This window comes from Mesoplodon mirus (genome assembly GCF_964341445.2).
Source record: "Mesoplodon mirus genome assembly, chromosome: 5".
Taxonomy (NCBI): Eukaryota; Metazoa; Chordata; class Mammalia; order Artiodactyla; family Ziphiidae; genus Mesoplodon; species Mesoplodon mirus.
The window spans coordinates 53,583,283-53,599,300 of NC_138980.1; the positions used below are offsets into that span (position 1 = coordinate 53,583,283).

At 50.7% G+C, this 16,018-nt stretch overlaps 1 protein-coding gene across 1 annotated transcript in view; it reads left to right on the plus strand.

Moving 5' to 3' along the window:
* Positions 1–16,018, plus strand: part of LOC309805343 (uncharacterized protein) — a gene marked incomplete at both ends in the record, with an annotated part of 105,324 nt that overhangs the window by 20,993 nt on the left and 68,313 nt on the right. The window contains 1 exon segment of the mRNA XM_082623271.1: positions 12,574–12,858. Within this exon segment, the coding sequence (XP_082479397.1) occupies positions 12,574–12,858 (285 nt within the window).

Consider the following 16,018-nt stretch of genomic DNA (forward strand, 5'->3'; position numbering starts at 1 on the left):
GGGAATCCATCATGCCCCCCATGGATCAACTGCAGCCCTGAAAGGCGCCGAAGGATCAGCGGCAGGGATGACCGTGGGCCTGGCGGGAGCCACCATCGAGGATCCAGGAGAAAGCGGATCCGGCCAGGCCACCGCAGGTGCTGCCCGCCTATCCCCGCAGGACACGAACCTGGTGTCGGCGGATGTTGCCAGCACATCCTCGACGGGGGCAGATGGTCCAGAGAGCAGCACGAGCGTGGTGTTGCCAGGTGCAGTCACAACCAGCAAGCCTGCTGCTGGAAGAGCTGAAGGGAAGGTCGCAGCCCCCGTGGTCTCCACCTTGCAGAGTGAAGGCTACACGTCTGAACGGGATGGAAGCCAGAAGGTCTCCCACCCCAGGGATGAAGCCTGGAAGGAAAAAAAGGAAAGGAGGACACGTCTTCAGCGAGGAAACGTTCCCATCACCACAGGACAGGTGAAGGTCACCACAGGACAGGAGGGGACAAGACCCAGAAAGCATCCTCCCACTGGTCCTCATGCGGCCATGAAAACTCCAAAGGTGACAAAGGAGGGGAGGACAGCTCGCAGACGGAGGAAGAGTCAGCCCGCCACCAGTTCGGGGACTCGAAGTAAGACATCCAGTGAGATCCTCTCCTTCTTTAGGCGCTTCAGTCATTCCTGATTCAGCACCAAGGCTCACACATGGCCACTGGGAGGTAGACAAAGCCCCGGTTGGCTTGCATCCTTCCCTAGAGAGGCAATTCCTACTTTCTCTAATAAAGGAAACCATACAACTCCAAAAGAAATGCTATCTTGTGTTTTCTATGTCCCCTCGCCTGGTAGTGACTTGACAGTGACTTCTGTGATGCGAATTGTGCTTTGGCCTGAGACCCCAGAATCAAAATTTTGTTGTAGAAGATATGTAGTAAGTATCATTAAGCCATTCACTAGGGCTGGAAATAGATGCACTATACAGAAATTTTCGCTGCGAGGATGCGAATCTTTTGAAATAAGATTTAATATGTAAATAGTTTGGGGAGAAGATAAGCTGGGGGAAGTGACTGTGTGATGTGTATACTTGCGTTGCTGAATTAATTACTTAACTCATCAGGTATTTATTGGGTGTCTGTGCTGTGCCTAGCACGAGGCTATGTTATTGAAAAACGACCCTTTTCTCAGCAAAGCACTCTGGTTTGGTTATGGGCACTCTGCAGAAGGCAAGGAAATAAGCACAGGAAAAGGTTTTCGTCGCTTGCTCGAAGGTCACACGTGCATAGCCACTGCCAGAAAGAGAAGCCTGTTTTCCCCGCAAGGCTTCTCCAGGGCACGTAGGGTGGAGGGAGGACAAGTCTGCAGCCGGGGCTGAGCTTCAGGCCATAGCTGGGGTCAGAGGTTCACCTTATGAAAACAGAAACACTCTCTGGCTTGTAAGGAAATCAAACCATTGGGAGTTATTTTACTTTGTGTAGGATAAAACAGAACACGGGGGGATCAGGGTTGTCATTGGCTCAACAAAGGGACACAAGCTTTATGGTAGAAGCAGCACCAACGAGGAGTCCGGAAATCTGAGTTCCTATCCTGTCTGGGCCACTGACTCTCCTGGGTCACTCTGCCTCTCTGTAATGGTACCTCTGTGGGCAGCCACGGGGTCCCCAACTGTAAAACCAATGGATTGGACCGCTGCAGTGATTCTTACCCTTGGTTGTATGTTGCGAGTTCCCTGGGGAGCTTAAAAACAAAGAAAAAAAAAACATTGATAGCCTGACCCCAATCCCAGAGATTCTGATGACATTTAGGTGGGGTAAGCCCTCCAGCACTGGGAGTTTTAAAAATCTCACCCAATAATTCTACTGTGCAGCAGCCAAGTTGGAAAACCACTGGGCTAGGAGGTCCGGGGGGGGGCCACTTTCCGCCCCAGTATGCCATAACTTTACAGTGGAAGACAGTAGTTCTCCAACATTCACATGCATAAGGATCACCTGGGAAGCCTATTTAAAAAATAACATTTCTCACCATACGATATCCCTTATACATGGACTCTACAGTACGATGCCAATGAACATATCTGCGAAACAGAAACAGACTCCCAGACATAGAAAAGAGACTTGGGGTTTTCAGTGGGGTTGGGGGCAGGGAAGGATTGGGAGTTTGGGATTAGCAGATGCAAACTACAGGGTGGATAAACAGCAGGGTCCTACTGTAGAGCACAGAGAACTGTAGTCAGTATCCTGTGATAAACCATAATGGAAAAGAATAGGAAAAAGACTATACATGAAATACACAAAGAACACACATGAAACTGAATCAGAAATTAACGGAAGAAATTAACACAACAGAAATTCACACAACCTTGTAAATCAACTAGACCTCAATAAAAAAGAAGGGGGAAAAGAAAAAAAATAGAAGCCAAGGTTGGGTTCCGTTTGCGGGGAGGGAGCATGCAGAAGAGGGGCTGGCAGGCTTCTATTTCTTGCTCTGGGTGGCAGCTACAAGGGTGCTCACTTTCTTGTTACTCATTAAGCTATATATTTACGGTTTGTGCACTTTCATGAATGTGTGTTATATTTCACAATAAAAACAGTTTCTAAAACTGTAAAAAATATATATAAATATAAAAAGTTAGCCTCCCTGAAAAGAGAAAATGGGTGAGAAAATTCTCCATATCCTGGAAATGACAGTACCAATGGGACTCTGACAGGTAGCACTCTTTCTAAGCTCCTGCCAGCACTGTGCTATATACGCTGGGGGCACAGAGAACAGCAATCCCCATAGGATGCCTGCCCTCAGCAAGTACACGGTCCACTTCCAGGATTTTATCCCCAGGACATCGTTCAGCAGAAGCGCCAAGATGATGGAGATTTGTAACAACAACAAGACTGGAAACCACCCAGATATTTACAAGAGCAGGAGGGTTTTCTCAACCGTTTGAGTAGAAAGACTATCCGGCCTACCCACACCTATACCCTGGCAGGGTCAGCCTGTTCCCTATGGACGTGGTGGTTGGTTTAGGGGGAGGCTGGTGAGCCTGCCCCAAGGGGGTGGGGGCTTGGAGGCTCAACAAAGGGGTGTGTGATGCGATGGTGACGGGTCACAAAGGGCTTGCGGTATAAATAGGGTCGGGTCAAGAGACTCTGGCAGAGTCCTGCAGGGAGGTGACGAGGTGCTTTCATTCCCTCTCTCTCTCTCTCCGAGGCTCAACTTGTGGCTGGTGGCTCTGTCTTGAACGAAGAGAGCCATGAGCAGTGAGAGTTTACCTCATTACACGGCCAATAGCTACTGTTCAGTGGGGGTGTCGAGGACCTCCATGGGGGTCCTGCAACGACAACTGTACGAGGGAGGAGAGTATGACATTTTCAAGTACGCTCCCATGTTTGAGAGCGACTTTATCCAGGTCAGCAAGGAAGGAGAACTGATCGACCTAGACAACCGCGTCCAAACGGTGACTGTGGGCGTCGCATCCACCAGCCCCCTCTTCCCACTACCTGACGTCATGCTGCTGGCCCGACCAAGGAAAGTCTGTGCCGGGATCACCAAGGGGAGAGGTTGCAAGCCCGTGAAGACCCTAGAGCTCACCAGGCTGCTCCCCTTGAAGTTTGTCAAGATCTCCATCCACAACCGGGAGAAACAGCAGCTGTGCCTGAGTCTTGCTACCGGCCGGACTTTCTACCTGCAGCTGTGCCCCTCTTCCGATGCACAAGAAGACCTCTTTTCCTATTGGGAAAAGCTTGTCTATATCCTGAGACCACCGGTAGACAGTTACAGCAGTACCCCGATGCTCCAAACTGGAGATGCAGTGACTACAGAGGATGCCGACATCCTAGTGGTAAGCACCTACAGGGACTCAAGAACACGGGGCAGGGTGCTTTGGGAGAGCAGGGCAGAGCTGGTCCTTCATAGCCTTTGGTGCTCTCTGAGACTCGCCTGGGAAATACCTTCTACTGTTGAAAAGGGTCAGGGACACACGAGCTATCACTACGGGAGTCACCACACTGGAGATGTTCCGAGTGCTGCACCACCTTGTCCCACGAGGCCGAATTTCAGAGACACCTTAGGTATCACCTCGGCTGCACTGGTCTCATCACCAGGGCTGTAATCCCTCCTACAGCATCCTGACTGTCTGGTCTCTGCTTGAACACTTACCCCAGCCCATGTAGTCTCAGGAGTTGGGGAACATCATTCACAGTTAGGAAGTCCTTCCTTCATTGTGTCTCCCCGGGACTCCGACATGCTGACTCAAATCAGCCCAACCCGTGGAGTCACCAAAACGTACAAGGTGTGCATCCCTTGACCCAGGAACCCCACTTCTAGGAATCTGCCCTGCACGGAGAGAAGCACAAGGGTATAAAGTTAAAGTGTATAGCATCATGGAGAATTGTATCAGTGCTCTCCCTGACCCTGGGACTGTTCAAGTAAAGTGGAGTGGCCGTTGGACAGGGGTGCAGTAGATGGGGTCTTGCATCCAATGGGAGCTTAGACTGGGTGATGTCAAAGGTTATTCTAAGTATAAGGCCTTGAGTTGCTCAGCTCCAGGATGAGAGAGGAGCGGACAGTTCTGAGCTCACTTTCTGTCATCTCTCTCTTACCTGTCTCTCCTCCCCTTGGCTCAGACCACAGAGCTCCACAGAGAAAGGGATCAGTATGAGGTTGGGCTTCACAAGCGTCGTGACGTGACTGGAGCCACGTCTTGGGCTTATGTGGGGGGAGAGGGAATCCATCATGCCCCCCATGGATCAACTGCAGCCCTGAAAGGCGCCGAAGGATCGGCGGCAGGGATGACCGTGGGCCTGGCGGGAGCCACCATCGAGGATCCAGGAGAAAGCGGATCCGGCCAGGCCACCGCAGGTGCTGCCCGCCTATCCCCGCAGGACACGAACCTGGTCTCGGCGGATGTTGCCAGCACATCCTCGACGGGGGCAGATGGTCCAGAGAGCAGCACGAGCGTGGTGTTGCCAGGTGCAGTCACAACCAGCGAGCCTGCTGCTGGAAGAGCTGAAGGGAAGGTCGCAGCCCCCGTGGTCTCCACCTTGCAGAGTGAAGGCTACACGTCTGAACGGGATGGAAGCCAGAAGGTCTCCCACCCCAGGGATGAAGCCTGGAAGGAAAAAAAGGAAAGGAGGACACGTCTTCAGCGAGGAAACGTTCCCATCACCGCAGGACAGGTGAAGGTCACCACAGGACAGGAGGGGACAAGACCCAGAAAGCATCCTCCCACTGGTCCTCATGCGGCCATGAAAACTCCAAAGGTGACAAAGGAGGGGAGGACAGCTCGCAGACGGAGGAAGAGCCAGCCCGCCACCAGTTCGGGGACTCGAAGTAAGACATCCAGTGAGATCCTCTCCTTCTTTAGGCGCTTCAGTCATTCCTGATTCAGCACCAAGGCTCACACATGGCCACTGGGAGGCAGAGAAAGCCCCGGTTGGCTTGCATCCTTCCCTAGAGAGGCAATTCCTACTTTCTCTAATAAAGGAAACCATACAACTCCAAAAGAAATGCTATCTTGTGTTTTCTATGTCCCCTCGCCTGGTAGTGACTTGACAGTGACTTCTGTGATGCGAATTGTGCTTTGGCCTGAGACCCCAGAATCAAAATTTTGTTGTAGAAGATATGTAGTAAGTATCATTAAGCCATTCACTAGGGCTGGAAATAGATGCACTATACAGAAATTTTCGCTGCGAGGTTGCGAATCTTTTGAAATAAGATTTAATATGTAAATAGTTTGGGGAGAAGATAAGCTGGGGGAAGTGACTGTGTGATGTGTATACTTGCGTTGCTGAATTAATTACTTAACTCATCAGGTATTTATTGGGTGTCTGTGCTGTGCCTAGCACGAGGCTATATTATTGAAAAACGACCCTTTTCTCAGCAAAGCACTCTGGTTTGGTTATGGGCACTCTGCAGAAGGCAAGGAAATAAGCACAGAAAAAGGTTTTCGTCGCTTGCTCGAAGGTCACACGTGCATAGCCACTGCCAGAAAGAGAAGCCTGTTTTCCCCGCAAGGCTTCTCCAGGGCACGTAGGGTGGAGGGAGGACAAGTCTGCAGCCGGGGCTGAGCTTCAGGCCATAGCTGGGGTCAGAGGTTCACCTTATGAAAACAGAAACACTCTCTGGCTTGTAAGGAAATCAAACCATTGGGAGTTATTTTACTTTGTGTAGGATAAAACAGAACACGGGGGGATCAGGGTTGTCATTGGCTCAACAAAGGGACACAAGCTTTATGGTAGAAGCAGCACCAACGAGGAGTCCGGAAATCTGAGTTCCTATCCTGTCTGGGCCACTGACTCTCCTGGGTCACTCTGCCTCTCTGTAATGGTACCTCTGTGGGCAGCCACGGGGTCCCCAACTGTAAAACCAATGGATTGGACCGCTGCAGTGATTCTTACCCTTGGTTGTATGTTGCGAGTTCCCTGGGGAGCTTAAAAACAAACAAAAAAAACATTGATAGCCTGACCCCAATCCCAGAGATTCTGATGACATTTAGGTGGGGTAAGCCCTCCAGCACTGGGAGTTTTAAAAATCTCACCCAATAATTCTACTGTGCAGCAGCCAAGTTGGAAAACCACTGGGCTAGGAGGTCTGGGGGGGGGCCGCTTTCCGCCCCAGTATGCCATAACTTTACAGTGGAAGACAGTAGTTCTCCAACATTCACATGCATAAGGATCACCTGGGAAGCCTATTTAAAAAATAACATTTCTCACCATACGATATCCCTTATACATGGACTCTACAGTACGATGCCAATGAACATATCTGCGAAACAGAAACAGACTCCCAGACATAGAAAAGAGACTTGGGGTTTTCAGTGGGGTTGGGGGCAGGGAAGGATTGGGAGTTTGGGATTAGCAGATGCAAACTACAGGGTGGATAAACAGCAGGGTCCTACTGTAGAGCACAGAGAACTGTAGTCAGTATCCTGTGATAAACCATAATGGAAAAGAATAGGAAAAAGACTATACATGAAATACACAAAGAACACACATGAAACTGAATCAGAAATTAACGGAAGAAATTAACACAACAGAAATTAACACAACCTTGTAAATCGACTAGACGTCAATAAAAAAGAAGGGGGAAAAGAAAAAAAATAGAAGCCAAGGTTGGGTTCCGTTTGCGGGGAGGGAGCATGCAGAAGAGGGGCTGGCAGGCTTCTATTTCTTGCTCTGGGTGGCAGCTACAAGGGTGCTCACTTTCTTGTTACTCATTAAGCTATATATTTACGGTTTGTGCACTTTCATGAATGTGTGTTATATTTCACAATAAAAACAGTTTCTAAAACTGTAAAAAATATATATAAATATAAAAAGTTAGCCTCCCTGAAAAGAGAAAATGGGTGAGAAAATTCTCCATATCCTGGAAATGACAGTACCAATGGGACTCTGACAGGTAGCACTCTTTCTAAGCTCCTGCCAGCACTGTGCTATATACGCTGGGGGCACAGAGAACAGCAATCCCCATAGGATGCCTGCCCTCAGCAAGTACACGGTCCACTTCCAGGATTTTATCCCCAGGACATCGTTCAGCAGAAGCGCCAAGATGATGGAGATTTGTAACAACAACAAGACTGGAAACCACCCAGATATTTACAAGAGCAGGAGGGTTTTCTCAACCGTTTGAGTAGAAAGACTATCCGGCCTACCCACACCTATACCCTGGCAGGGTCAGCCTGTTCCCTATGGACGTGGTGGTTGGTTTAGGGGGAGGCTGGTGAGCCTGCCCCAAGGGGGTGGGGGCTTGGAGGCTCAACAAAGGGGTGTGTGATGCGATGGTGACGGGTCACAAAGGGCTTGCGGTATAAATAGGGTCGGGTCAAGAGACTCTGGCAGAGTCCTGCAGGGAGGTGACGAGGTGCTTTCGTTCCCTCTCTCTCTCTCTCCGAGGCTCAACTTGTGGCTGGTGGCTCTGTCTTGAACGAAGAGAGCCATGAGCAGTGAGAGTTTACCTCATTACACGGCCAATAGCTACTGTTCAGTGGGGGTGTCGAGGACCTCCATGGGGGTCCTGCAACGACAACTGTACGAGGGAGGAGAGTATGACATTTTCAAGTACGCTCCCATGTTTGAGAGCGACTTTATCCAGGTCAGCAAGGAAGGAGAACTGATCGACCTAGACAACCGCGTCCAAACGGTGACTGTGGGCGTCGCATCCACCAGCCCCCTCTTCCCACTACCTGACGTCATGCTGCTGGCCCGACCAAGGAAAGTCTGTGCCGGGATCACCAAGGGGAGAGGTTGCAAGCCCGTGAAGACCCTAGAGCTCACCAGGCTGCTCCCCTTGAAGTTTGTCAAGATCTCCATCCACAACCGGGAGAAACAGCAGCTGTGCCTGAGTCTTGCTACCGGCCGGACTTTCTACCTGCAGCTGTGCCCCTCTTCCGATGCACAAGAAGACCTCTTTTCCTATTGGGAAAAGCTTGTCTATATCCTGAGACCACCGGTAGACAGTTACAGCAGTACCCCGATGCTCCAAACTGGAGATGCAGTGACTACAGAGGATGCCGACATCCTAGTGGTAAGCACCTACAGGGACTCAAGAACACGGGGCAGGGTGCTTTGGGAGAGCAGGGCAGAGCTGGTCCTTCATAGCCTTTGGTGCTCTCTGAGACTCGCCTGGGAAATACCTTCTACTGTTGAAAAGGGTCATGGACACACGAGCTATCACTACGGGAGTCACCACACTGGAGAGGTTCCGAGTGCTGCACCACCTTGTCCCACGAGGCCGAATTTCAGAGACACCTTAGGTATCACCTCGGCTGCACTGGTCTCATCACCAGGGCTGTAATCCCTCCTACAGCATCCTGACTGTCTGGTCTCTGCTTGAACACTTACCCCAGCCCATGTAGTCTCAGGAGTTGGGGAACATCATTCACAGTTAGGAAGTCCTTCCTTCATTGTGTCTCCCCGGGACTCCGACATGCTGACTCAAATCAGCCCAACCCGTGGAGTCACCAAAACGTACAAGGTGTGCATCCCTTGACCCAGGAACCCCACTTCTAGGAATCTGCCCTGCACGGAGAGAAGCACAAGGGTATAAAGTTAAAGTGTATAGCATCATGGAGAATTGTATCAGTGCTCTCCCTGACCCTGGGACTGTTCAAGTAAAGTGGAGTGGCCGTTGGACAGGGGTGCAGTAGATGGGGTCTTGCATCCAATGGGAGCTTAGACTGGGTGATGTCAAAGGTTATTCTAAGTATAAGGCCTTGAGTTGCTCAGCTCCAGGATGAGAGAGGAGCGGACAGTTCTGAGCTCACTTTCTGTCATCTCTCTCTTACCTGTCTCTCCTCCCCTTGGCTCAGACCACAGAGCTCCACAGAGAAAGGGATCAGTATGAGGTTGGGCTTCACAAGCGTCGTGACGTGACTGGAGCCACGTCTTGGGCTTATGTGGGGGGAGAGGGAATCCATCATGCCCCCCATGGATCAACTGCAGCCCTGAAAGGCGCCGAAGGATCGGCGGCAGGGATGACCGTGGGCCTGGCGGGAGCCACCATCGAGGATCCAGGAGAAAGCGGATCCGGCCAGGCCACCGCAGGTGCTGCCCGCCTATCCCCGCAGGACACGAACCTGGTCTCGGCGGATGTTGCCAGCACATCCTCGACGGGGGCAGATGGTCCAGAGAGCAGCACGAGCGTGGTGTTGCCAGGTGCAGTCACAACCAGCGAGCCTGCTGCTGGAAGAGCTGAAGGGAAGGTCGCAGCCCCCGTGGTCTCCACCTTGCAGAGTGAAGGCTACACGTCTGAACGGGATGGAAGCCAGAAGGTCTCCCACCCCAGGGATGAAGCCTGGAAGGAAAAAAAGGAAAGGAGGACACGTCTTCAGCGAGGAAACGTTCCCATCACCGCAGGACAGGTGAAGGTCACCACAGGACAGGAGGGGACAAGACCCAGAAAGCATCCTCCCACTGGTCCTCATGCGGCCATGAAAACTCCAAAGGTGACAAAGGAGGGGAGGACAGCTCGCAGACGGAGGAAGAGCCAGCCCGCCACCAGTTCGGGGACTCGAAGTAAGACATCCAGTGAGATCCTCTCCTTCTTTAGGCGCTTCAGTCATTCCTGATTCAGCACCAAGGCTCACACATGGCCACTGGGAGGCAGAGAAAGCCCCGGTTGGCTTGCATCCTTCCCTAGAGAGGCAATTCCTACTTTCTCTAATAAAGGAAACCATACAACTCCAAAAGAAATGCTATCTTGTGTTTTCTATGTCCCCTCGCCTGGTAGTGACTTGACAGTGACTTCTGTGATGCGAATTGTGCTTTGGCCTGAGACCCCAGAATCAAAATTTTGTTGTAGAAGATATGTAGTAAGTATCATTAAGCCATTCACTAGGGCTGGAAATAGATGCACTATACAGAAATTTTCGCTGCGAGGTTGCGAATCTTTTGAAATAAGATTTAATATGTAAATAGTTTGGGGAGAAGATAAGCTGGGGGAAGTGACTGTGTGATGTGTATACTTGCGTTGCTGAATTAATTACTTAACTCATCAGGTATTTATTGGGTGTCTGTGCTGTGCCTAGCACGAGGCTATATTATTGAAAAACGACCCTTTTCTCAGCAAAGCACTCTGGTTTGGTTATGGGCACTCTGCAGAAGGCAAGGAAATAAGCACAGAAAAAGGTTTTCGTCGCTTGCTCGAAGGTCACACGTGCATAGCCACTGCCAGAAAGAGAAGCCTGTTTTCCCCGCAAGGCTTCTCCAGGGCACGTAGGGTGGAGGGAGGACAAGTCTGCAGCCGGGGCTGAGCTTCAGGCCATAGCTGGGGTCAGAGGTTCACCTTATGAAAACAGAAACACTCTCTGGCTTGTAAGGAAATCAAACCATTGGGAGTTATTTTACTTTGTGTAGGATAAAACAGAACACGGGGGGATCAGGGTTGTCATTGGCTCAACAAAGGGACACAAGCTTTATGGTAGAAGCAGCACCAACGAGGAGTCCGGAAATCTGAGTTCCTATCCTGTCTGGGCCACTGACTCTCCTGGGTCACTCTGCCTCTCTGTAATGGTACCTCTGTGGGCAGCCACGGGGTCCCCAACTGTAAAACCAATGGATTGGACCGCTGCAGTGATTCTTACCCTTGGTTGTATGTTGCGAGTTCCCTGGGGAGCTTAAAAACAAAGAAAAAAAAACATTGATAGCCTGACCCCAATCCCAGAGATTCTGATGACATTTAGGTGGGGTAAGCCCTCCAGCACTGGGAGTTTTAAAAATCTCACCCAATAATTCTACTGTGCAGCAGCCAAGTTGGAAAACCACTGGGCTAGGAGGTCTGGGGGGGGGCCGCTTTCCGCCCCAGTATGCCATAACTTTACAGTGGAAGACAGTAGTTCTCCAACATTCACATGCATAAGGATCACCTGGGAAGCCTATTTAAAAAATAACATTTCTCACCATACGATATCCCTTATACATGGACTCTACAGTACGATGCCAATGAACATATCTGCGAAACAGAAACAGACTCCCAGACATAGAAAAGAGACTTGGGGTTTTCAGTGGGGTTGGGGGCAGGGAAGGATTGGGAGTTTGGGATTAGCAGATGCAAACTACAGGGTGGATAAACAGCAGGGTCCTACTGTAGAGCACAGAGAACTGTAGTCAGTATCCTGTGATAAACCATAATGGAAAAGAATAGGAAAAAGACTATACATGAAATACACAAAGAACACACATGAAACTGAATCAGAAATTAACGGAAGAAATTAACACAACAGAAATTAACACAACCTTGTAAATCGACTAGACGTCAATAAAAAAGAAGGGGGAAAAGAAAAAAAATAGAAGCCAAGGTTGGGTTCCGTTTGCGGGGAGGGAGCATGCAGAAGAGGGGCTGGCAGGCTTCTATTTCTTGCTCTGGGTGGCAGCTACAAGGGTGCTCACTTTCTTGTTACTCATTAAGCTATATATTTACGGTTTGTGCACTTTCATGAATGTGTGTTATATTTCACAATAAAAACAGTTTCTAAAACTGTAAAAAATATATATAAATATAAAAAGTTAGCCTCCCTGAAAAGAGAAAATGGGTGAGAAAATTCTCCATATCCTGGAAATGACAGTACCAATGGGACTCTGACAGGTAGCACTCTTTCTAAGCTCCTGCCAGCACTGTGCTATATACGCTGGGGGCACAGAGAACAGCAATCCCCATAGGATGCCTGCCCTCAGCAAGTACACGGTCCACTTCCAGGATTTTATCCCCAGGACATCGTTCAGCAGAAGCGCCAAGATGATGGAGATTTGTAACAACAACAAGACTGGAAACCACCCAGATATTTACAAGAGCAGGAGGGTTTTCTCAACCGTTTGAGTAGAAAGACTATCCGGCCTACCCACACCTATACCCTGGCAGGGTCAGCCTGTTCCCTATGGACGTGGTGGTTGGTTTAGGGGGAGGCTGGTGAGCCTGCCCCAAGGGGGTGGGGGCTTGGAGGCTCAACAAAGGGGTGTGTGATGCGATGGTGACGGGTCACAAAGGGCTTGCGGTATAAATAGGGTCGGGTCAAGAGACTCTGGCAGAGTCCTGCAGGGAGGTGACGAGGTGCTTTCGTTCCCTCTCTCTCTCTCTCCGAGGCTCAACTTGTGGCTGGTGGCTCTGTCTTGAACGAAGAGAGCCATGAGCAGTGAGAGTTTACCTCATTACACGGCCAATAGCTACTGTTCAGTGGGGGTGTCGAGGACCTCCATGGGGGTCCTGCAACGACAACTGTACGAGGGAGGAGAGTATGACATTTTCAAGTACGCTCCCATGTTTGAGAGCGACTTTATCCAGGTCAGCAAGGAAGGAGAACTGATCGACCTAGACAACCGCGTCCAAACGGTGACTGTGGGCGTCGCATCCACCAGCCCCCTCTTCCCACTACCTGACGTCATGCTGCTGGCCCGACCAAGGAAAGTCTGTGCCGGGATCACCAAGGGGAGAGGTTGCAAGCCCGTGAAGACCCTAGAGCTCATCAGGCTGCTCCCCTTGAAGTTTGTCAAGATCTCCATCCACAACCGGGAGAAACAGCAGCTGTGCCTGAGTCTTGCTACCGGCCGGACTTTCTACCTGCAGCTGTGCCCCTCTTCCGACGCACAAGAAGACCTCTTTTCCTATTGGGAAAAGCTTGTCTATATCCTGAGACCACCGGTAGACAGTTACAGCAGTACCCCGATGCTCCAAACTGGAGATGCAGCGACTACAGAGGATGCCGACATCCTAGTGGTAAGCACCTACAGGGACTCAAGAACACGGGGCAGGGTGCTTTGGGAGAGCAAGGCAAAGCTGGTCCTTCATAGCCTTTGGTGCTCTCTGAGACTCGCCTGGGAAATACCTTCTACTGTTGAAAAGGGTCAGGGACACACGAGCTATCACTACGGGAGTCACCACACTGGAGAGGTTCCGAGTGCTGCACCACCTTGTCCCACGAGGCCGAATTTCAGAGACACCTTAGGTATCACCTCGGCTGCACTGGTCTCATCACTAGGGCTGTAATCCCTCCTACAGCATCCTGACTCTCTGGTCTCTGCTTGAACACTTACCCCAGCCCATGTAGTCTCAGGAGTTGGGGAACATCATTCACAGTTAGGAAGTCCTTCCTTCATTGTGTCTCCCCGGGACTCCGACATGCTGACTCAAATCAGCCCAACCCGTGGAGTCACCAAAACGAACAAGGTGTGCATCCCTTGACCCAGGAACCCCACTTCTAGGAATCTGCCCTGCAGGGAGAGAAGCACAAGGGTATAAAGTTAAAGTGTAGAGCATCATGGAGAATTGTATCAGTGCTCTCCCTGACCCTGGGACTGTTCAAGTAAAGTGGAGTGGCCGTTGGACAGGGGTGCAGTAGATGGGGTCTTGCATCCAATGGGAGCTTAGACTGGGTGATGTCAAAGGTTATTCTAAGTATAAGGCCTTGAGTTGCTCAGCTCCAGGATGAGAGAGGAGCGGACAGTTCTGAGCTCACTTTCTGTCATCTCTCTCTTACCTGTCTCTCCTCCCCTTGGCTCAGACCACAGAGCTCCACAGAGAAAGGGATCAGGATGAGGTTGGGCTTCACAAGCGTCGTGACGTGACTGGAGCCACGTCTTGTGCTTATGTGGGGGGAGAGGGAATCCATCATGCCCCCCATGGATCAACTGCAGCCCTGAAAGGCGCCGAAGGATCGGCGGCATGGATGACCGTGGGCCTGGCGGGAGCCACCATCGAGGATCCAGGAGAAAGCGGATCCGGCCAGGCCACCACAGGGGCTGCCCGCCTATCCCCGCAGGACACGAACCTGGTCTCGGCGGATGTTGCCAGCACATCCTCGACGGGGGCAGATGGTCCAGAGAGCAGCACGAGCGTGGTGTTGCCAGGTGCAGTCACAACCAGCAAGCCTGCTGCTGGAAGAGCTGAAGGGAAGGTCGCAGCCCCCGTGGTCTCCACCTTGCAGAGTGAAGGCTACACGTCTGAACGGGATGGAAGCCAGAAGGTCTCCCACCCCAGGGATGAAGCCTGGAAGGAAAAAAAGGAAAGGAGGACACGTCTTCAGCGAGGAAACGTTCCCATCACCGCAGGACAGGTGAAGGTCACCACAGGACAGGAGGGGACAAGACCCAGAAAGCATCCTCCCACTGGTCCTCATGCGGCCATGAAAACTCCAAAGGTGACAAAGGAGGGGAGGACAGCTCGCAGACGGAGGAAGAGCCAGCCCGCCACCAGTTCGGGGACTCAAAGTAAGACATCCAGTGAGATCCTCTCCTTCTTTAGGCGCTTCAGTCATTCCTGATTCAGCACCAAGGCTCACACATGGCCACTGGGAGGTAGACAAAGCCCCGGTTGGCTTGCATCCTTCCCTAGAGAGGCAATTCCTACTTTCTCTAATAAAGGAAACCATACAACTGCAAAAGAAATGCTATCTTGTGTTTTCTATGTCCCCTCGCCTGGTAGTGACTTGACAGTGACTTCTGTGATGTGAATTGTGCTTTGGCCTGAGACCCCAGAATCAAAATTTTGTTGTAGAAGATATGTAGTAAGTATCATTAAGCCATTCACTAGGGCTGGAAATAGATGCACTATACAGAAATTTTCGCTGCGAGGTTGCGAATCTTTTGAAATAAGATTTAATATGTAAATAGTTTGGGGAGAAGATAAGCTGGGGGAAGTGACTGTGTGATGTGTATACTTGCGTTGCTGAATTAATTACTTAACTCATCAGGTATTTATTGGGTGTCTGTGCTGTGCCTAGCACGAGGCTATGTTATTGAAAAACGACCCTTTTCTCAGCAAAGCACTCTGGTTTGGTTATGGGCACTCTGCAGATGGCAAGGAAATAAGCACAGAAAAAGGTTTTCGTCGCTTGCTCGAAGGTCACACGTGCATAGCCACTGCCAGAAAGAGAAGCCTGTTTTCCCCGCAAGGCTTCTCCAGGGCACGTAGGGTGGAGGGAGGACAAGTCTGCAGCCGGGGCTGAGCTTCAGGCCATAGCTGGGGTCAGAGGTTCACCTTATGAAAACAGAAACTCTCTCTGGCTTGTAAGGAAATCAAACCATTGGGAGTTATTTTACTTTGTGTAGGATAAAACAGAACACGGGGGGATCAGGGTTGTCATTGGCTCAACAAAGGGACACAATCTTTATGGTAGAAGCAGCACCAACGAGGAGTCCGGAAATCTGAGTTCCTATCCTGTCTGGGCCACTGACTCTCCTGGGTCACTCTGCCTCTCTGTAATGGTACCTCTGTGGGCAGCCACGGGGTCCCCAACTGTAAAACCAATGGATTGGACCGCTGCAGTGATTCTTACCCTTGGTTGTATGTTGCGAGTTCCCTGGGGAGCTTAAAATCAAAGAAAAAAAAACATTGATAGCCTGACCCCAATCCCAGAGATTCTGATGACATTTAGGTGGGGTAAGCCCTCCAGCACTGGGAGTTTTAAAAATCTCACCCAATAATTCTACTGTGCAGCAGCCAAGTTGGAAAACCACTGGGCTAGGAGGTCTGGGGGGGGGCCCTTTCCGCCCCAGTATGCCATAACTTTACAGTGGAAGACAGTAGTTCTCCAACATTCACATGCATAAGGATCACCTGGGAAGCCTAT